General features: G+C 36.7%; 1 protein-coding gene across 4 annotated transcripts in view; it reads right to left on the bottom strand.

The window, feature by feature from the left end:
- DYNC2H1 (dynein cytoplasmic 2 heavy chain 1) overlaps nucleotides 1–23774 on the bottom strand; it is a 358559-nt gene that overhangs the window by 168467 nt on the left and 166318 nt on the right. For all 4 annotated transcript variants that reach the window (XM_068554132.1, XM_068554131.1, XM_068554130.1 and 1 more), the window contains exon 70: nucleotides 20210–20299. In XM_068554132.1, the coding sequence (XP_068410233.1) occupies nucleotides 20210–20299 (90 nt within the window). The remainder of the gene's footprint in view (nucleotides 1–20209; nucleotides 20300–23774) is intronic.

Consider the following 23774-nt stretch of genomic DNA (forward strand, 5'->3'; position numbering starts at 1 on the left):
ACAGATTTAACTAGCTGAAATATGATTGTGAGGTTTAGATTAGTCATTACAAACCAGATCAACCTTTTGCATTAGTCATCTTCAATTTGTCATTGTGTATGTTATATTCTCCTGAATATTCTGTATGCCCCTAAATCAAGAAACTTCACTTCTAGAAATTTATGCAAGGGATCATAAATGTACTCCTAGAGAAGAAATAAGGATATTCATTGCAAGGTTTTTAAAATATTTATTTATTTGGCTGTGCCGGGTCTTAGTCACGGCACACAGGATCTTCGCTGTGGCACGTAGGATCTTCAGTGTAGTGTGCATCGGGATCTTCGTTGCGTCACGCGGGGTCTTTGGTTGTGGCATGAAGACTCTTAGTTGTGGCATGTGGACTCTTAGTTGCAGCATGTGGACTCTTAGTTGCAGCACGTGAACTCTTAGTTGCGGCATGCTTGTTGGATCTAGTTCCCTGTCCAGGGATCAAACCCAGGCCCCCTATATTGGGAGCATGGAGTCTTAACCACTGGACCAGCAGGGAAGTCCCGCAAGGCTTTTTATAATGGAGGGAAAACTGAAATAAATGTTCAAAAGTCTATCATGAATAACAGTCAAATCAAAGTGTATAGCATAGCTCATATTGTTTATTTAAACAAATATGTTTATATAAACAGATATGGATAGATATCTGCAAAAGAAATTAGAAATAGATATCAAAATTTTTATCAGTGATTTATTTTTGAGATTACAGGTTATTTTTATTTCCTTATTTTTTCTCAGGTGTATTTTGCAAACTTTCTAAAATAAGCTTATATCATTTCCGTAAAAAGAAAAACAGCAACCAGTTTACTAACATAACAAAACCATCTGCTCAAGCACCATCTTTCCTACCAAGTTCTAATTCAAACTTTATTTAGCTTTTCCCATATTGTAAATAATACTTTATTCATATATAATATTATATCTGTGCATGCTTATAAACCTACAGATAAATATAAGGATATTACAATACAATATATGCAAAAGATATGCTCAACAAAAAAAGATCCTCCTGTAAATACTACGAGCAAGTGATCTCCTTGCCTGCAAGAAAATCACCCTGTTGGAAAAATCCAGTGTCTTGAATAATACAATACAAAAGAATAATTTATTTTATAAAAGTATATATTGGGTATGTTTGTGTGTGTATATATACATATATATATATCGCAAGTACTCAATAAATATGTATTAAGTGAATAACTAAAAAACAAACATATGTTCACGACTACAACATAGTCAATGAGTGAAAATAAAGCATTAAAAACTGGAAGCAGATGGCCACCACTCAGGTATGAGAAAAACAGTTACAACCAACTACAGTGTATATAAAATAGCTACCATGTGACTTAAAATATATAAAAAGCAAGGCATATCATTGGGAGAGATGTGTAATGTTCTTAGGAATTAGAAGGTTAGAATTCAGGTTTGGCTGGGGACTTCGCTGGTGGTCCAATGGTTAAGAATCCGTCTTGCAATGCACTGGACACCGGTTCAATCCCTGGTCGGGGAACTAAGATTCCCACATGCCGCGAGGCAACTAAGCCCGCGTGCCACAACTACTGAGCCCATGCACTCTGGAGCCTGTGCATCACAACTAGAGAGAAGCCCGCGCACTGCACTGAAGAGCCCACTCTCCACAGTGAAAGATCCCGCGTGCCACAACTAAGACCCAATGCATCCAAAAAATAAATAAGTAAATAAATAAATATAAAAAAAGAGAATATTAAAAAACGGAATTCAGGTTTGGGATTGAACAGTAACTAGCTGTATAAGGTAGTAAGATGCTTATTTTACACACTAACGAATATTGTAAATGATTATAATTGCATCCCTCATCTAAGGTAAAGAAATAATGATTAAGATAAACAAGACAATAAATGTATTACTTTGAAGGCTTTACTTAATAATATAGTTAATTCTTTTTTACACACATATAATGCACACACAATATTAATACATTTATTTAGCCATTTCTTTCTTTGAACTAAGGAAGAGTAATGTAGTCTCTAGTGTTAGTGGAGAGAAGAGAAGGCTCTACAACTCTCTGAGCCCCAGATTATCCACTGGAGTCAATGAACTACTTTACTGATTATTACTGAGCCCAAGCTCTAAAATGTTGGCCAAGAATAGGCACATATTATGTAGTCACTAAATGGGTAATGGTGGTCATCCTTTTCTTTGTTTTCTGGTCACAGAAGACATCCTGACCTTAGGGATCAGCCTATAATCAAGTTGGCCCAATCTCAATATATCGTGCCACAGATAATGGTACAAGGGATGCCATATGACCTAAGCCAGGCTGACCAGGATCATCTTCTATGATTTTCCAACTGGGAGATGGCAGAAGAAAGCTGTTTATGGCAGCTGTCTGGTTGCCTAGCTGTACCAATGAATCCCTTTAGCCATAAGAATTTAACAATGATTTTGTAATGAGGAACAATGATAATTCAAGAAAAAACCTAAAAATACAGTTTACTGAGAGACAGAGGACACATTTCCAATTACACTTAGGTAAAATCAAGAATGAATTAATCAAGCTTAAGGATTTTCTGAATATTTGTTTCAAAAAAAAAAAACCTGTCAATAACCAGAGTTTAGAAAACATTTTGGACCTATAATATCCTTGATCTTCCCAGTTTACGAGTCGGAAAATTTGGGTGTTTTAATTTAAGTTCAATTTATTTCAGTATGCTTGGGTTCTGTTACGAAATAATTTAATATCAAGAGGATACATAATAAACAAAATTTCAACTGATCATCTACATAATTAACTAGCTGAATGAAGAAAAACAGTTAAGAGACAGTAGACCACTGGATGGTATATGTCAGCCACATATTCCATACCATACCATCACACACACATCATACGCTAGTAAAAATTCAAAAAGAGTGAGACTATTAGAGCAGGATTAATACAATATGAGGGAATCTTAAAGTCAACTTTATAGCTGATAAGAAGTTCACATTTCCAAATGTAATACTTTGTTTTAACCACATCCTATTACCAAAACGTCTTTGGTATCATGCAGAATGGGTTTGAATCCTAGCTCCAATACCCACTACATCTGAGTAACCTAGAGAAAAGTTAAAGCTCTAAATCTTGGCTTCTTCCTTATATAATAGAATTGTTATAGGAATTAATTAACAATGTGTTAAAGCACTTAGTGCCTAGAACACCGTAAGTCTTAAAAGGCGACAGATAGTAACTATCTGCTTTACAGTAAAAAGATATAGTACGTAATGTTGGAAAGGAAATTTATTTCAAAAATATTCCATAAATCCCACAAATCTCAGAGACTAAGAAGCAGTAGAAACTATAATTCATTCATTTTATTTCTACTCTATAATATTCATTGCTTTCAAATATGTTTAATGAAAAGTCTAAGTAGATGTTACCATATGAAGAAAAATCTTGTTTTAATCTCAGAGAAGTTGACATAGGATAGAACTTAGGCACTCACACTTGTGCCTGAAGCTAAATCATACATTTAAAAAAAATTCCATGCACATTTACTTATACTTCGAGAAACACTAAAGGGTTAGATACAATACTAAAAGTTTCAAAGTTATCTAAGCAAACGAAAATTATCTAAATTACCAAGATTCACTTTAATAACCAGAGGTTATAAAATTTCTAAACACCCAACCAGAGAACTTCCACATTTTTATTATAAGAAAACACATTTTGATAGGAAAAATACCATGATTCAAATTAAATGAGATGTAAGATAAATACAACCATGAGATGCTATAATTATTTTATTTGTAAAACATTAATATTCATCTGAATTTTAATCAATCAACTAGCAAATTCATTTGAAGAAAGAGGCAAGGTGAGATGCATAGGCATAAAGCTTAGAAGGACTTTGCATGAAAAAACTTCTATTTATACATCACCAGACATTCTTCCTATACCATTTCAAATCTTTTAGACAATACTTCCATGAGGAAGGGGAAACAGTAAGAATCATATGGTCTTGCAACATTTTCTTCAACCCGTTTCTGTACTCTCACCCAATATAGTTGGAAACTATTTAATACACCAACAAATTCCATTATTTTGTATCTATTCAAAACAATAAACTGTGATGAAAAAATGATATGTAAAGGTACTAACTTGTACACAGTTTTACTATAATCATCATAAGTTTGGGGAAATCAAATGTGCTACTTATCCTAATTGTCTAAGGTACTTAGGTTACTGAAATAAACACTTCTGATCTCATGAAAAAAAAAAGAATGATATAGCTAATAATCTAAACTGAAAGTACTAGACAATTTTCCCCATTTGGTTTAGTTCATTAAAAGTCTAAATTTTCTGCTATAAAACAAGTCAATCATTTTTCTGTTCCAGGTCAAGATGCTTTCAGTTCAATGTTATGTGAATACTAATAATTCTCTGTTTCAAGAGTCTATTGTTGTCATACTGCTTTCACTAACACAACAGCAAAATTAGCATGAGAGAAGCTCTGGCAGTCACTTTAACGTGATGCTGACTGCTAAAAACCGAAAACCTTTCACTAAAATATAAAATTGGTTCCTTCCTAAGTAAGGTTAGAGTGCTAAATCTTGAGAAATGCACCTCAGTTTTACAGTTAATGTGCTTTCTGAATTTTTATTCACCACTGAAACTCTATGGAATGCTGAATTCAAGATGAATAGATTTAATATTACTCCTATAGAAATATGAATTTTACAAAACAGATATTCCATTATCAATTAAAAACCTGTCTTAAGAGACCTTCAAGATGGCGGAGGAGTAAGATGTGGAGATCACCTTCTTCCACACAAATACATCAGAAATACAACTACGTGTGGAACAACTACTACAGAACACCTAATGAATGCTGGCAGAAGACCTCAGACTTCCCAAAAGGCAAGAAACTCCCCATGTACCTGGGTGGGGCAAAAGAAAAAAAAAAACAGAGACAAAAAAAATAGGGATGGGACCTGCACCTCTGGGAGGGAGCTGTGAAGGAGGAAAAGTTTCCACACACTAGGAAACCCCTTCACTGGTGGAGATGGGGCGTGGTGGGGGGGGAAGCATCGGAGCCATGGAGGAGAGCGCAGCAACAGGGGTGCGGAGGGCAAAGCAGAGGGATTCCCGCACAGAGGATCGGTGCCAACCAGCACTCACCAGCCTGAGAGGTTTGTCTGCTCTCCCGCTGGGACGGGTGGGGGCTGGGAGCTGAGGCTCGGGCTTCGGAGGTCAGATCTCAGGGAAAGGACTGGGGTTGGCTGCGTGAACACAGCCTGAAGGGGGCTAGTGCGCCACAGTGAGCCAGAAGGGAGTCCGGGAAAATGTATGGATATGCCTAAGAGGCAAGAGACCATTGTTTCAGGGTGCGCGAAGAGAGGGGATTCAGAGCACTGCCTAAACAAGCTCCAGAGATGCGCAAGAGCCACGGCTATCAGCGTGCACACCAGAGACGGGCATGAAACACAAACGCTGCTGCTGCAGCCAACAAGAAACCTGTGTGCAAGCACAGGTCACTCTCCACACCACCCCTCCAGGCAGCCTGTGCAGCCCGCCACTGCCAGGGTCACGTGATGCAGGGACAACATCCCCGGAGGAACAAACGGGGCACCTCAGGTTGTTGCAATGTCACACTGGCCTCTGCCGCTGCAGGCTCTCCCTGCATTCAGTACCCCTCCCTCCCCCTGTGTGAGCCAGAACCCTCTAGTCAGCTGCTACTTTAACCCTGTCCTGTCTGAGCCAAGAACAGACGTCCTCAGGTGACCTATACGCAGAGGTGGGGCCAAATCCAAAGCTGAACCCCAGGAGCTGGGCAAACAGAGAAAGGGAAATTTCTCCCAACAGCCTCAGGAGCAGCGGATTAAATCTCCACAATCAACTTGGGGTACCCTGCATCTTTGGAATACCTGAAGACACAACAAATCATCCCAAATTGAGGTGGTGGACTTTTGGAGCTACTGTAGGGTTGGGGTTTGCTTTCTGCATCTAATTTGTTCCTGGTTTTATATGTTTATCTTTGTTTAATATTTAGAGTTTATTATCATTGGTAGATTTGTTTATTGATTTGGTTGCTCTCTTCCTCCTTTTAATATATAGATATATATTTTTTTTTTCCTTTTTCTCTTTTTGTGAGTGTTTACGTATATGCTTCTTTGTGTGATTTTTGTCTGTATAGCTTTGCTTTTACCATTTGTTCTAGGGTTCTGTCGTCTGTCTGTTTGTTTGGTTTTTTTTTTTTTTCGCATAGCTTTTAGCACTTGTTATGACTGGTAGATTTGTTTTTTGGTTTGGTTGCTCTCTTCTTTCTTTCTTATTTTCTTTTTTTTTTTAACTAATTTTTAACTTTTTAAATTTTTAATAATTATTTTTTATTTTAATAACTTTATGGTATTTTATTTTATTTTTTTCTTCTTTCTCTTTTTCTCCCTTTTCTTCTGACCTATGTGACTGACAGGGTCTGGTGCCCCGGCCGGGTGTCAGGCCTGTGCCTCTGAGGTGGGAGGGCTGAGTTCAGGACACTGGTCTACCAGACACCTCCCGGCTCCATGTGATATCAAACGGCAAAACCTCTCCCAGAGATCTCCATCTCAACGACCAGCAAGCTACAGTGCTTGACACACTATGCCAAAAAACTAGCAAGACAGGAACACAACTCCACCTATTAGCAGAAAGGCTGCCTAAAATCATGATAAGGTCACAGACACGGCAAAACACACCACCAGACGTGGTTTTGCCCACCAGAAAGACAAGATCCAGCCTCATCCACCAGAACACAGGCACCAGTCCCCTCCACCAAGAAGGCTACACAACCCACTGAACCAACCTTAGCCACTGGAGGAAGACACCAAAAACAACAGGAAGTACGAACCTGCAGCCTGTGAAAAAGAGACCCCAAACACGGTAAGTTAAGCAAAATGAAAAGAGAGAGAAACACACAGCAGATGAAGGAGCAAGGTAAAAACCCAACAGACCAAACAAATGAAGAGGAAATAGTCAGTCTACCTGAAAAAGAATTCAGAGTAATGATAGTCAAGATGATCCAAAATCTTGGAAATAGAATGGAGAAAATACAAGAAACGTTTAACAAGGACCTAGAAGAACTAAAGAGCAAACAAACAGTGATGAACAACACAATAAATGAAATTAAAAATTCTCTAGAGGGAATCAATAGCAGAATAACTGAGGCAGAAGAACGGATAAGTGACCTGGAAGATAAAATAGTGGAAATAACTACTGCAGAGCAGAATAAAGAAAAAACAATGAAAAGAATTGAGGACAGTCTTAGAGACCTCTGGGACAATATTAAAGCCACCAACATTCGAATATTGGGGTTCCAAAGAAGAAGAGAAAAAGAAAGGGACTGAGAAAATATTTGAAGAGATTATAGTTGAAAACTTCCCTAATATGGGATAGGAAAAGGTCAAGTTCAGGAAGCGCAGAGAGTCCCATACAGGATAAATACAAGGAGAAACACGCCAAGACACATATTAATCAAACTATCAAAAATTAAACAAAAAGAAAAAATTTTAAAAGCAGCAAGGGAAAAACAACAAATAACATACAAGGGAATCTCCATAACGTTAACAGCTGATCTTTCAGCAAAAACTCTGCAAGCCAGAAGGGAGTGAGGGGACATATTTAAAGTGATGAAAGGGAAAAACCTACAACCGCAATTACTCTACCTAGCAAGGATCTCATTCAGATTCGATGGAGAAATGAAAACCTTTACAGACAAGCAAAAGCTAAGAGAATTCAGCACCACCAAACCAGCTTTACAACAAATGCTAAAGGAACTTCTCTAGGCAGGAAACACAAGACAAGGAAAATAACTACAAGAGCACACCCAAAACAATTAAGAAAATGGTAATAGGAACACACATATCAATAATTACTTTAAATGTAAATGGATTAAATGCACCAACCAAAAGACACAGACTGGTTGAATGGATACAAAAACAAGACTCGTATATATGCTGTCTACAAGAGACCCACTTCACACCTAGGGACACATACAGACTGAAAGTGAGGGGATGGAAAAACATATTCCATGCAAATGGAAATCAAAAGAGAGCTGCAGTAGCAATTCTCATATCAGACAAAATAGACTTTAAAATAAAGACTATTACAAGAGACAAAGAAGGACACTACATAATGATCAAGGGATCAAACCAAGAAGAAGATATAACAATTGTAAATATTTATGCACCCAACATAGGAGCACCTCAATACATAAGGCAAATGCTAACAGCCATAAAAGGGAGAAATGGACAGTAACACAATCATAGTAGGGGACTTTAACACCCCACTTTCACCAATGGACAAATCATCCAAAATGAAAATAAATAAGGAAACACAAGCTTTAAATGATACATTAAACAAGATGGACTTAATTGATATTTATAGGATATTCCATCCAAAAACAACAGAATACTCTTTCTTCTCAAGTGCTCCTGGAACATTCTCCAGGATAGACAATATCTTGGGTCAGAAATCAAGCCTTGGTAAATTTACGAAAATTGAAATTGTATCAAGTATCTTTTCTAACCAAAAAGCTATGAGACTAGATATCAATTACAGAAAAAATCTGTAAAAACTACAAACACATGGAGGCTAAACAATATACTACTAAATAACCAAGAGATCACTAAAGAAATCAAAGAGGAAATAAAAAAATACCTAGAAACAAATGACAATGAAAAAACAATGACCCAAAACCTATGGGATGCAGCAAAAGCAGTTCTAAGAGGGAAGATTATAGCAATACAATCCTACCTCAAGAAACAAGAAACATCTCAAATAAACAACATAACCTTACACCTAAAGCAATTAGAGAAAGAAGAACAAAAAAGCCAACAGAAGGAAAGAAATCATAAAGATCAGAGCAGAAATAAACGAAAAAGAAATGAAGGAAACAATAGCAAAGATCAATAAAACTAAAAGTTTGTTCTTTGAGAAGATAAACAAAATTGATAAACCATTAGACAGACTCATCAAGAAAAAAAGGTAGTAGACTCATATCAACAGAATTAGACATGAAAAAGGAGAAGTAACAACTGACACTGCAGAAATACAGAGGATCATGAGAGATTACTACAAGCAACTATATACCAATATAATGGACAACCTGGAAGAAATGGACAAATTCTTAGAAAAGCACAACCTTCCAAGACTGAACCAGGAAGAAATAGAATATATGAACAGACCATTCACAAGCACTGAAATTGAGACTGTGATTAAGAATCTTCCAGCAAAACAAAAGCCCAGGACCAGATGGCTTCACAGGCGAATTCTATCAAATATTTAGAGACGAGCTAACACCTATCCTTCTCAAACTCCTCCAAAATATAGCACATGCAGGAACACTTCGAAACTCATTCTATGAGGCCACCATCATCCTGATACCAAAACCAGACAAAGATGTCACAAAGAAAGAAAACTACAGGCCAATATCACTGATGAACATAGATGCAAAAATCCTCAAAAAAATACTAGCAAACAGAATCCAACAGCACATTAAAAGGATCATACACCATGATCAAGTGGGGTTTATCCCAGGAATGCAAGGATTCTTCAATATACGCAAATCAATCGACATGATACACCATATTAACAAACTGAAGGAGAAAAACCATATGATCATCTCAATAGATGCAGAAAAAGCTTTTGACAAAATTCAACACCCATTTATGATAAAAACTCTCCAGAAAGTGGGCATAGTGGGAACTTACCTCAACATAATAAGGCCATATATGACAAACCCACAGCCAACATCGTTCTCAATGGTGAAAAACTGAAACCATTTCCACTAAGATCAGGAACAAGACAAGGTTGTCGACTCTCAGCACTATTATTCAACATAGTTTTGGAAGTTTTAGCCACAGCAATCAGAGAAGAAAAAGAAATAAAATGAATCCAATTTGGAAAATAAGAACTAAAACTGTCACTGCTTGCAGATGACATGATACTATACATAGAGAATCCTAAAGATGCTACCAGAAAACTACTAGAGCTAATCAACAAATTTGGTAACGTAGCAGGATACAATGTTAATGTACAGAATTCTCTTGTATTCCTATACACTAATGATGAAACATCTGAAAGAGAAATTAAGGAAACACTCCCATTTACCATTGCAACAGAAAGAATAAAATACCCAGGAATAAACCTACCTAAGGAGGTAAAAGACCTGTATGCAGAAAACTATAAGACACTGATGAAAGAAATTAAAGATGATACAAACAGATGGAGAGATATACCATGTTCTTGGATTGGAAGAATCAACATTGTGAAAATGACTATACTACCCAAAGCAATCTACAGATTCAATGCAAGCCCTATCAAACTACCAATGGCATTTTTCACAGAACTAGAACAAAAATTTTCACAATTTGTATGGAAACACAAAAGACCCCAAATAGCCGAAGCAATCCTGAGAAAGAAAAACTGAGCTGGAGGAATCAGGCTCCCTGTCTTCAGACTATACAAAGCCACAGTAATCAAGACAGTATGGTACTGGCACAGAAACAGAAATATAGACCAATGGAACAGGCTAGAAAGCCCAGAGATAAACCCACACACATATAGTCACCTTATCTTTGATAAAGGAGGCAAGAATATACAATGGAGAAAAGACAGCCTCTTCAATACATGGTGCTGGGAAAACAGGACAGCTATATATAAAAGAATGAAATTAGAACACTCCCTAACACCATACACACAAAAAAACTCAAAATGGATTAGAGACCTAAATAAAAGGCCAGACACTATAAAACTCTTAGAGGAAACCATAGGCAGAACACTCTATGACATAAATCACAGCAAGATCCTTTATGACTCACCTCCTAGAGAAATGGAAAGAAAAAGAAAAATAAACAAATGGGACCTAATGAAACTTAAAAGCTTTTGTACAGCAAAGGAAACCATAAACAAGATGAAAAGACAACCCTCAGAATGGGAGAAAATATTTGCAAATGAAGAAACTGACAAAGGATTAACCTCCAAAATTTACAAGCAGCTCATGCAACTCAGTATCAAAAAAGCAAACAACCAATCCAAAACTGGTCAGAAGACCTAAATAGACATTTCTCCAGAGAAGATATAAAGATTGCCAACAAACACATGAAAGAATGCTCAACATCACTATTCGTTAGAGAAATGCAAATCAAAACTACAATGAGGTATCACCTCACACCGGTCAGAATGGCCATCATCAAAAAATCTACAAACAATAAATGCTGGAGAGGATGTGGAGAAAAGGGAAGCCTCTTGCACTGTTGGTGGGAATATAAATTGATACAGCCACTATGCAGAACAGTATGGAGGTTCCTTAATAAACTAAAAATAGAACTACCATATGACCCAGCAATCCCACTACTGGGCATATACCCTGAGAAAACCATAATTCAAAAAGAGTTATGTACCACAATGTTCATTGCAGCTCTGTTTACAATAGCCAGGACATGGAAGCAGCCTAAATGTCCATAGACAGACGAATGGATAACGAGATGTGGCACATATAGACAATGGAATATTACTCAGCCATAAAAAGAAACGAAATTGAGTTACTTGTAGTGAGGTGGATGGACCTAGAGTCTGTCATACAGAGTGAAGTAAGTCAGAGAAAAACAAATACCGTATGGTAACACATATATATGGAATCTAAAAAAAAAAAAAAAAAAAAAAAAAATGGTTCTGAAGAACCTAGGTGCAGGACAGGAATAAAGATGCAGACATAGAGAATGGACTTAAGGACATGGGAAAGGGGAAGCGTAAGCTGGGACGAAGTGAGAGAGTGGCATGGACTTATATATGCTACCGAATGTGAAATAGATAGGTAGTGGGAAGCAGCCGCATAGCACAGGGAGATCAGCTCGGTGCTTTGTGACCAGCTGGGGGTGGGGATAGGGAGGGTGGGAGGGAGATGCAAGAGGGAGGAGATATGGGAATATATGTATATGTATAGCTGATTCATTTTGTCATAAAGCAGAAACTAACACACCATTGTAAACCAATTATACTCCAATAAAGATGTTAAAAGAAAAAAAAATGTCTTAAGAATTATATACTATAGCATTTTTAAAAAATAATTTCTACTGTTCACAATAGAAAAGTATTACTCAAGACAGGCAATGAAAAATTCCAGTTGGGTACTAAAATGTTGGGATGGTAAGCCTACAACCCCTCTTCTAGTGCAACAAAATGCTGGTTTTAGCCTAACTTAAATATACTTTTAAAAGTTAAAGTGACATAAAAGAAGTAACCCTCTGGGATTATTGGTCATTTTAAACATTTACTTTATTATATTTTCAAAATTTTCTGCGAAAAAGACGTAACGCTCACGAAACTTGACTGATATTGTACATTAAATCATCTTGGTACTGAAATGTTTGTATCCTTCTCTAATTACATTATTAAAATATGACAAAAGGATTTAAATCTCATCAGTAAGTATAATGTATCACTGAAAATAAAATAAGAACATATAATATAGTCACTAGAAAATAAAAAATATTAAAGCTACGTTCAGACTTGCTAAGTCTGGTGGCAGCGTGGTACAAGTGCTGCTGCTGTCTATCCCCTCAACTGCCCTTTTACCGTTTCAAACTCCCTCCTAGGGATAGATATTAAAGCATAAACTGCAGTAAGAAGCAGCTGTACCAGGAGCCCCCTTACTCCCTTGGTGACAGCAGCAGTAGCAATCAAGTAATAAAAATGCAATTCCATGTTTAAACTGTACCCCCTTGCTGTCACCACTCCAACCACCCCACAGGCACAGAACATCCTGGGGCCTCCCCTCAGGCTTGGGGCCCTGGGTCCACTGGAGCAATGCTTCTGGCATAGGCGGGAGAAACAGAGTGGGCAGAGCACAAAAACTCAAAGTATATAGATTACTGTAAAGCAAGTTTATGAGCACAAACTTTAGGACCAGCCTTGCTGGGAATGAAATTCCATTTCATTTGGCTCTGGCTCTGAGATGAATCACTAAGCGAATGAGGATGGCAGAGTCTCTAGGAAAAGCCCTTCTGCGCAGGAATGAAGAGAGAGGAGAGACACAAGGGCCAACTCCTGAGAGAGCACTGTGGATTCCTGAACTTGGGGGGTGGGAGGGGGGCAAAGAGGCTCAGGGAGGAAGGGGGACAGAATGCGCATTTTAAAACACACATTGACAACATACATGAACTTTGAAAACATTATGCTAAGTGAATAAGCAGAGGACAAACACTTATATGACTCCACTTATATGAGGTACCAAGAGTAGTCAGATTCATAAAGACAGAAAGCAGAATGGTGGTTACCAGGGGATGGGGGGATGAGGGATGGGCAATTATTTATTGGGTAGGGAGTTCCAGTTTAAGATAAAAAAACGAACCATGCAAATTAAGTAATATAGAAATCAAAAAATAAATCAATGATTAAAAAAGAAAATATTAAAACATTAACACAGACTTATTCTAAAAGCAAAACTTATTCTTTAAAATGCAAAGAAAATACACAAATATGACAGATAGACAAATATGGCAAGTAAGGGGGAAGGTAAAAATAAACAACCTTAATAAAAGTAAACAGAAGAAAGAAAAATAAGATATTTATAAACTACAAAATTAAAAACAGTGATAAAATCCAGAGTTGACAAGGATGCAAAGAAGAAGATACCTTAATTACTCTGTGAGTAGGAATAATAACTGGTAATAAAAACCTTTTAGAAGGCAATTTGATAATGCCAAAAAAAATTTCAAAAGTTTATATCCTTGGACCAGCCATTACACATCCATTAAGAAATCTAGAGTTCTGGTTCAAGACAGTGACACAGGAAGATCCTGAACTCACTTCCTCCTGTAGACACACCAAGTCTACAGCTAAATAAGGAACAATTTCCTCTGAAAAATACCTACAGGCTGGCTGAGCAATTACCACACACTGGGCAAAAGAGAAGAAAACCACATCAAAGTGGGTGGGACAGGCTGGGATACAGTCTTGCCATAAAACCCACCCCTGGAACAGTGACCCAAAGTTAGGAGGAAACTCAAAACCCAGACCTCTTCTTGAGGAATGAAGGGTTTGACCCCATACTAGGCACACCAACTTTAAAGACCTGCACCTGAGTAACAAGCTCCCAAAATATCTAGCTTTGCAAATCAACTGGGCTCACAACAACGATATCCACAAGACTGTACTCTTCTGAGAAACAGCTCAAAAAGGGCTCCTATGCTGGGACTCACCTGCCTCAGGGCCCAGCTCAGAAGCAGCCGATGGAGCTCAGACTTTAAGTGAAAGAGCTTCACTTGGGTAGATTAAAGCATTGGCCTGAGAGGCAGGCATCTAATCTAACACACATGTCTAAGAACTTGCTGGAACACTCTCTGGGTACATAGGCTAGTGGGCACCATCTTTGCAACCTCCATCTGCTAGCCAACAGGTGCCATCGTTGTTTTTTCCTTTTTGGGTGAGTGCCATCTTTCCGCACATGCTCTGCCTCACTCCAGGCATCAGGCGCCATATTTGCACTCTCCCTCAGCCTTGCTCTAGCCAGTGGGTGCCATCTTTCTTATTTTTTTTCTTTTTCTGGTGGGCGCCATCTTTATGTTCCCCCTCTGCCTCCCTATAGCCAGCAGGCAACCTGTTCTCACTCTCTCTCTGCCATGCTCCAGGGCACCAGTATCTCTCAGAAGTGAGCTTTATATACTTTTGGAGCCCTGATTTTTGTAGCTACAGCCAAGGGGCCATCCCTTGATCATATGGCTCTGGAGGCCAAGGGAGCTTGCATTCCTGGGTCCCATGGGACTTAACAATTGGAGAGACAGTTCTTGGCAGGCTACTATCTCCAAGGTTCTGCACAGACGACATAATGACACACCCCCATTTTCTGTGAAAGAAGCCTATTTGCTTGTACTGGAGCTTTGGCCTGAGAGGCAGGCTTCAGGTTTGGCACACACCTAGGGGCCTATGGAACTCCTCTCAGGGATCATAGGTCAGTGAATGCCATCTTTGCCCTCTCCTTCTGCCTTACTATAGCTTGCCAGTATCTCCTAGAAAAGAGCTTATACACTTATCAGGAGCCTCCGTTTATGCAACTGCCAGTCAGGAGACACCACCAGATCACCTGGCTCAAATGGGCTTATATTTGCAATCCCATAGGACTGTATATGTTTTCATACTTTAAAAGCTGCTCCCTGAGCATATGGCTTCAAAGCATCCTGAATCTATTGCTGACTGATATCTTCCTCTACAGGACGCTGACAGGTCATGAGACACCCTCAAGCTACAGGGAGCTAATAGGAATATAATAGGCTGCTTGAACCATCACAAAGGTTTAAGAGACAAGCAAGAGTTAGGGTAGGGTTGAATGATAAGGTTCAACCACCAGGACACTGGTCTAGCAACACCATTTTGGAGTCTTCCCTCCAGCCTAGTAATGTCAGGGGCTTACCCACCCATCAGTGGGCCAGCACCAGAGCCAGAAACCCCAGACCCACAGCCAGCCAATCCAAGAACCAGCTCTGCACACCAGCAGGCCAATACCAACCCCAGCCTCCCCAGCCCCCAAGCCCTGCAGCCCCAGCCCCTCCCACCAGTGGGATGGCATGAGCTCCAGCCTCCCCAGGACCTGCAGCCAGCCACCCCAGAACCTGGTCCTGCCCATCAGGAGGCCAGCATCAGCTCCAGGATCCTCAGGCCATGTGACCAGCCATGCTGGGACCCGGCCCCACACACCAGGGCCTGGCAGCCAATACATGAGGTAGGGCCTGGCAGCCAATACATGAGGTAGGGCCTGGCAGCCAATACATGAGGTAGGGCCTGGCAGCCACCTAGAACAGGGACCAGTCCCACTGACTAGTATGACCACAGTAGTTGGCCCCGCCGTAATAGAAGGGTCCATGCAGCCCACATAGGGGGCAACCTTAGAGCATATAGCTCTGGTAAGCAGAAGGGGGTATGCTGCTAAGCTCTATAAGACATCTCCCACATAAACCATCCTCCAAGATTGGAAAACATACTTGACTTACAGAGTTCATAGAAATAAAAACAGAGAATTCAGCAAAATGAGGAGACAGAGGAGTATATTTGAAACAAAGGAAAAAGACAAAGCCCCAGAAGAAGAACTAAGTAAAGTGGAGATAAGCAACCTACCCAATAGAGTGTTCAAGTTAATGATCATGAAGATGCTCAACAAACTCAAGAGAAGAATGGATGAACACAGAGAAAAGGTTAACAAAGAGTGAAAAAATATAAAGATGAACTAAACAGAGCTGAAGAATACAATAACTGACATAAAAAATATAGTAGAAAGGAATCAAAACAGATTAGATAATAAAAAGAAATGAATCAGCAAACTGGAAGACAGAGTAGTGGAAATCACCCAAGCGGAAGAGAAAGAAAAGAAAAAGGGATTTAAAATTTTTAGAATAGTTTAAAAAACCTCAAGGACAACATCAAGCATACTAACATTCACTTTATAGGGGTCCCACAAGGAGAAGAGAGAGAGAAAGGGGCAAATAACTTATTTGAAGAAATAATAGCTGATAATGTCCCTAACCTGAAAAGGAAAAAGACATCCAAGTCCAGATATCACAGAGAGTCCCAAACAAGATGAAACCAAAGAGGTCTAAACAAAGACACATTATTAAAAAGTGGCAAAAATTAAAGATAAAGAAAGAATCTTAAAAGCAGCAAGAGAGAAGCAATTAGTTATACACAAGGGAACTTTCATAAGACAATGAGCTGACTTTTCAGCAGAAACTTTGCAGGGTACACAAAACAAAAAGATATAAAATATGATGTCAAAAATAGTAAACATTGGGGGAAGGTGAGTAAAAACACAGGATTGGTAGCATGCATTCAAACTTAAGAGAGCATCAACTTAAATCTTAAACTAACACACACACACACACACACACACACACACACACAAAAGGTTATTATATATGAATCTCATGGTAACCACAAACTAAAAATCTATAAGAGAAACATACAAAAAAAAGGAATCCAAACATAAAATTAAATACAGTCATCAAATCACAAGGGAAGAGTGCAAAATAAGATGACAGAAACAAAAATGAACTATAAAAATAACCAGAAAACAATTAATAAAATGGCAATAAGTACACACCTATCAATAATTACTTTAACTGTAAATAGACTAAATGTTCCAATCAAAAGATACAGAGTGGCTGAATGAATAAAAAAACAAGAGTCATATATATGCTGCCTACAAGCGACTCACTTAAGAACTAAAGACAAAAAAAAAAAAAAAAAAAGAACTGAAGACAAACACAGATTAAAGTGAGGGGATGGAAGGAAAAATCAACTCCATGAAAATGAAAACGAAAAGAAAGCTGAGCTTTCTTTAAAACAGAATTTAACAGACTTTAAAATAAAGACTGTAACAAGAGACATAAAAAGACATTACATAATGATAAAGGGATCAATCCAACGAACAGACATAGCAACTGTAAATTATTTAAAAATGGACAAATCACATGAATAGACGTTTTTCCAAAGAAGACATACAAATGACCAACAGACACATGTAAGGATGCTAAACGTCTCTAATCATCAAGGAAATGTAAATTAAAACTGCAAAGAGATGTCACCTCACATCTGTCCAGAATGGCTATAATCCAAAAGACAACAAATAACAAGGGTTAACGAGGATGTGGAGAAAAGGGAACCCTTGTGCACTGTTGGTGGGACTGTAAATTAGTACAGCCACTATGGAAAACAGTATGGAGGTTCTTCAAAAAACTTAAAAATAGAACTGCCATATGATCTAGCAATTGTACTTTTGGGGTATTTTTCAAAAGAAATGAACAAAAACACTAATTTGAAAAGATATATGCTCCCCTATGTTCACTGCAGCATTATTTACAATAGCCAAGATATGGAAGCATCCTAAGTGTCCATCCAAAGAAGAATGGGTAAAGAAGATGTGGGCTGTGTGTGTATATATATATATATTTATATATATATATATACACACAATGCAATATTACTTGCCCATAAAAAAATAATAAAATCTTGCCATTTGCAACAACATGGATGGACCTAGAGAGTATTATGCTAAGTGAAATAAGTTAGACAGAGAAAGACAAATACCCCACATGATTTTATTTTTGTGTAGAATCTAAAAAACAAAACAAACATAACAAAACAGAAACAGATTCATAGATACAGAGAACAAACTGGTGGTTGCCTGAGGGGAGAGAGTTGGGAGATGAGTGAAATTGATGAGGAAGATTAAGAGGTACAAACTTCCAGTTATAAAATAGGTTATGGGGGTGTAATGTACAGCATAGGGAATATAGTCAATAATATTGTAATAACTTTGTATGGGGACAGATGGTTACTAGACTTATCATGTAATGTATAAAAATATCAAATCACTATGCTGTGCACCTGAAACTAATATAATATTGTAAATCAATTATACTTCAATAAAAAAAGAGGAAAAAAAAAAAGACTTGAATCCAAGACTTGAAAGCATCAAACTCCTAGAAAAGAAAGCCACTGCTAACTTACTTGTACATGTACATAAAGGTGAAGGAACTGAACAGGATGTTCACTGAACTGCAGTCATTCATAACAACAAACAATATAGAAATAATCTAATATCCACCAGTAGAGTACTAGCGTATAATTATATTATGGAATGCCACACAACCACTCAAAATAATAAGGTTAACATATTTATACTTATGTAAAGATCTTCAGGACCTACTGCCACAAAAGAGTTGTTACAGAAGAAAATATAATGTAAGGAAAATTTTTAAAACTATATCTCTATATTTGTACATATGAATATGAAGAGAGAAGAAACAGACTATAAGGAACATATCAAACCTTGAACTGGTTTACTCTAATGAAGGACTAAGAGTTAGAGGAGAGGATGAAATGAATGTTTGAAGTTTTTTTCTATATAGCTCATTAAATTTGAAACACTTTCTGAAAATATTTTAAAATTTTGGGTAATCAAATTTTACAAAGTTTTATATGACATAATGCATTATAAAAATGTTTAAAGATATCATGAATCTATAACGAATGAAACTACTGATACATCATCCTTATATCTAGGATCATAACTAGTGACAATTATTTGCTTAAAATTCCTCATTTTACACAAGTTAAAATTGAAAGCCAAACAGCTGATTTTCAGAATTATATTAAACTATAAGACCTATAAAAGAAAAAATATATATCCATAGTTTTCAGTAAAGAAGGAATTCTGCAGAAATGCTCAACTATAATTCTTTGAATTTCCAATAACACCCCTTGTCAAAGTGCTGAAAGGTACGTTGAAGGGTTTATTCTCTGTCTGAAGTACAGATCTTCAACAAAATCACTCTAATCATAAAAAATTACTATCTCATTCTATAGTAACAATATTAAGTATGTCTTTTTCAACATTTTCTAAGAAGCCTATATAATTGGACCATAATAACTCTATTCCTCTCACTTAGTTAACTGCCTTACAAAGTGCTTTTTTAACATATCTCAAGCTATACCCAAGGACTGACATTAAAAAAAAAGTCCTAAGTGAAAACCCTCTGTGTTTTCTATAATATTAAGAAATTTCTAAAATATGTTTCACTGTCTATTCCTCTGGGTCCCCTATAATTTGAAGACTTATGACAAATTTCTTTCACAACTCAGGATCAGGTGTTAGTTTACTTTGTAATGCGAAGAATAGACAATTATTTTGTTCCCCAGCCCAGGGGACATCCAGCAGTGTCAAGAGATGATTTTGATTGTCACAGTGGGGAAAGGGAGGGCTAATGGCACCAGAAGGCAGAGGCCAGAGGTGACACTAAATATCCTAAAATGCACAAAACAGCCCCCCACAACAAATAACTATGTGGCACAAAATGTCACTGGTACTGAGATTGAGAAACATTGGCTAGAAAATGACCTACGTAATCCATCCTCGTTCCCTCTTTCAGTGGCTACTGACATGCTCAGGGCTAAGTCAGCTAACCCAGGGTTTGCTCTCCCTTCTTTACTTGTCACTTTTCTCCTTACGACATCCCAAGTGCCGTAAGACATTCTGGTTAGTAATGAATATTATTCTGGGAAAATATCAGAAATGTCAATTTTAATACCTTTCTAGTAGGTAACAAGTAATGTATAATTTAATATAATTTAACCTAATACTGTATTAAATCAAGGTTCAGGTAATATTTTATAAGTGAAAAACACAATGTTTCTTACCTTAAATAGACAACGGCATATATATTCATATACCATATGTTTTAATGAGTTGATAAGAGACTGAATCCTCTGTTCTGTATTTTCAGAATCCTGTAGATTACAATTTGAAAATTGAAAAACCATTAGGAAATTCATGAGCATTTAAAAGGTACCCCACAGTTTAATCATGCTTATAAATTGTTCCTCCAGACTCAAAACTGATTCTGAACAATTATCTTCGTCAATCAGACTCAAGGGACTAGACGAATAAATGCATTAAACTTCTACATTAATATAATAAAAAATTGATGTATTTTTTAATGTATAGAGTTAAAGCTTTCAATAAATGAAAATTATAATCAATTACCGGTAATATCATATGAATTGAATTTGACCATACCACTTTGATTCCTACTGGCATTAAAAATACTACATCAATCTGGGTTAAAGCCATTTAATTACTTGTATTATAATTACCAATCCGGCCCCAAAACAGTATGACCAAAACCATACTATAAAGAATTTTCTCATCCTCAGTATAGGAACCTAAATGATATTAAACCATGCCCTCCAGCTTGAATTTGAAATACGTGGTGTAAAAATTCATTGTTGTAGTTTTTTATCTGCTTTTGTACCTCCATTGTACATGATTGCTATGATTTGAAAAATATCATTAATGGCTATTTAATTTGATTAATGAAAAATGGCTTGGCGTAGGAATAGTGGAGGGGATGTTGTAAAGGCTGGCCTTTTCCCTCAGTGTGATATAAGTGTAAGTCTCACTTCATTCTGGGTGCAATTGGAGAATACATGCCTTGCAGAATTCAATTCAGGTATAACATTTAGACAAAATTTGCTTGCTTCCTTGTGATGATAATTGGCAAGGAAAAAAAAAAACCTAGCAAAATAATTTTACCAGTTCAGAGAAGTACACCCAGGATGACAGGATGAGCAATAAAATGAGTGAAATTAGCAGAAAACATTGTGACTTGATATTCAGATACATCAAATGTAGGTTTCTGGCCTTGTTAGTAGCATGTTCTAACCAAGAGAGCTCATTATTCACAGTTCATACCACAGACACTTCTCTTAATTTTACTATTTATTAACAAAGATCACATGTGAAATTGAAGCTTGGATCCACTAAAAGACACTCTAATGTGAGACAGAATATAGTACCTACAAGATCCAGTAGATTTTCAAAACAATTGAAAACAGGTTTTTTACTCTATGTATTTCAGATTATATTTTTCAAATGAACTCAAATGCCCACCTAAACACACATGTGCATATACACATACACACACATACAAAGGTCAATGTTTATTCAATGGCCATATTATCACAGAACTATTGTCACTGAGGAAATACTGAGCTATAAGCTTTTCTAAACAGTACAAAATGACCAGTATTTTTACTAAGTTGAGTTAGACCTTCTAACTTATTTCTCAGTTCTCATATTTTATAGGGCCATTGAATTTTAACATAAATTTTTTTTACTAAAAGATAAGAATGAATTTTAAATGAACTTATTACTGTGTACTTTCTAAGTAATTTATACAAAGTTATTAATGCAAAAGAAGTTAAGTATAAATGACTCTCTAGATTTACCTGCTGACACAGCAAATTAGAAATATGATCAATATATCATGAACCAACTCTCACAGACTTTACACTTTACTGTTTTTTGTAAAAATTCTACCAGCACAATATTATAAATGGTTTGATTATATTTAACATATTAAAATTCAATTTTTTTTTAAAACCAAAGGACAAAGAACACAATTATGTATTCTTCAGCCCTTTCCTGCATCTTGAAACCTTATCTTTGTCCAAAGGACATTACATATATACATGGGAGAAATGCTTATCTTGTCTCCCAGGACTGAGATGACAGATTTTACTAACAAAGCCCACCCCCAAAGCACAAGCTCTTCGTTAGGTGCCATTTTATTTCAAATCTAATGTAACAACAACTTCAAATGATTTACTTTAGTGGAAAAGACATCAGTAAACTTTAATCATTATTTGTAATCAAATAAAGATTTTCTGAAATAACTCATTCATGAAAATATTAAGTAGTCCATGCCAATGAAGACAAAGATTTTTTCCTGTTTTATTCTCCGCTATATCACCCATGCACCTAGAAAAATGCCTGCCACATGGTAAGTCTGCGATAAATATTAACTGAATGAATAATAATCTTTCCTCAGAAAGATAGACTTAAGTAAACCTACTCGGATATGAAATTTTGCTCCTAACTATCTAAAAGAACAAATTATTCTCACCCAAAATATAATTCTAAAAAACACTTACATTAGTATTATACTGAACACAAAAACTATAAACAACTTGATGAATTTGGTTTCATAAAAATATTTTTTTAATAAATTAAAAAGCAAATTAATAAACCCAAAATATTTACAACATATGACAAAGGTTTAGTGTCCTTAATATATAAGAAACTCTTATAAGTAAAATTTTAAAATACTGATACCATAGAAAGTAAAAATAATAATTCACCAAAGAAAAAACACAAATAATCTGATATTTATTTTACAAGTGATAGTTATCTTACAAGTGACCAAAGACTTTCAAATATAATGAAATATTTTTCAATTACCTAATAGGATAATTATTAAAAGTTATTTTAATAATAAAAGTTATTAAAAATTATTTAAAATGAATATATAATACTCATTTTTGCTCAAGGTGTAGATTTAAAAGTCCCCTGTTGTTGTATTAGTTTAATATACCAACAGCATATATTTCCAAAGGATAATTAGACAATATTTGTCTAAAGGCTTACAAATGTTCATTTTTGCCCCAGCTATCCAAGTCTAGGAATTTAACCTGGAAAATAATTGGAGAAACAAAATACTGGGGAAAAAACCCTGTAAGTGTCTATAGCTATTTTAAACATAATCCCCAAATTCTTTGACCCTCCATCCATCAAGAGTTAAAGTCTCTTTCCCCTTCTTGAATCTGTGTAGGCTCTGACTGCTTCAACCCATAGAATACAGCAGAAATGACCCAAGGCTAGGTTATAAAAGGCAATTCAGCTTCTGCCTTGTTCACTGAAATACATGTTTAGTATCTCAATTTGCAATATGAGGAATCCAACTACTCTGTGCTGTGAGGAAGTCAAGCTTCATGGAGAGGTGCTACAGTCAGCAGTCCTAGTCATCAAGTCCACCCACCCCAAGTACCAGACATGAAAGTGAAGCCTCCCCAAAACCACTTGCACTCTCAATTCCTCCCAACCAAGACCCCAGACCTTGTGAAGCAGAGGTAAGCCATCCCTGCAGTGCCCTGACAAAATTTTCCATAGAATCCATGAGCGTAAGAAAGAACCAATGAGCATAAGAGAAACATTGTTTTAATCTGCTAAACTTGGGGGTAATAAGATATTCAGCAGAGATAACCATAACACCCTATAGGAGGTAGCTAAATAAAGTAGGGTATAGCCTCACAAGCTCTCAAAAATATTGTGTAGGTTTGTATTTACTGACATGAAAATTGTGTACAATATATTTTTAAAGCACAGTATTATACCTTTTGGTAAAAATTATGTGTATTCCTTAAT

This window comes from Eschrichtius robustus, chromosome 11 (assembly GCF_028021215.1).
Source record: "Eschrichtius robustus isolate mEscRob2 chromosome 11, mEscRob2.pri, whole genome shotgun sequence".
NCBI classification, from domain to species: Eukaryota; Metazoa; Chordata; class Mammalia; order Artiodactyla; family Eschrichtiidae; genus Eschrichtius; species Eschrichtius robustus.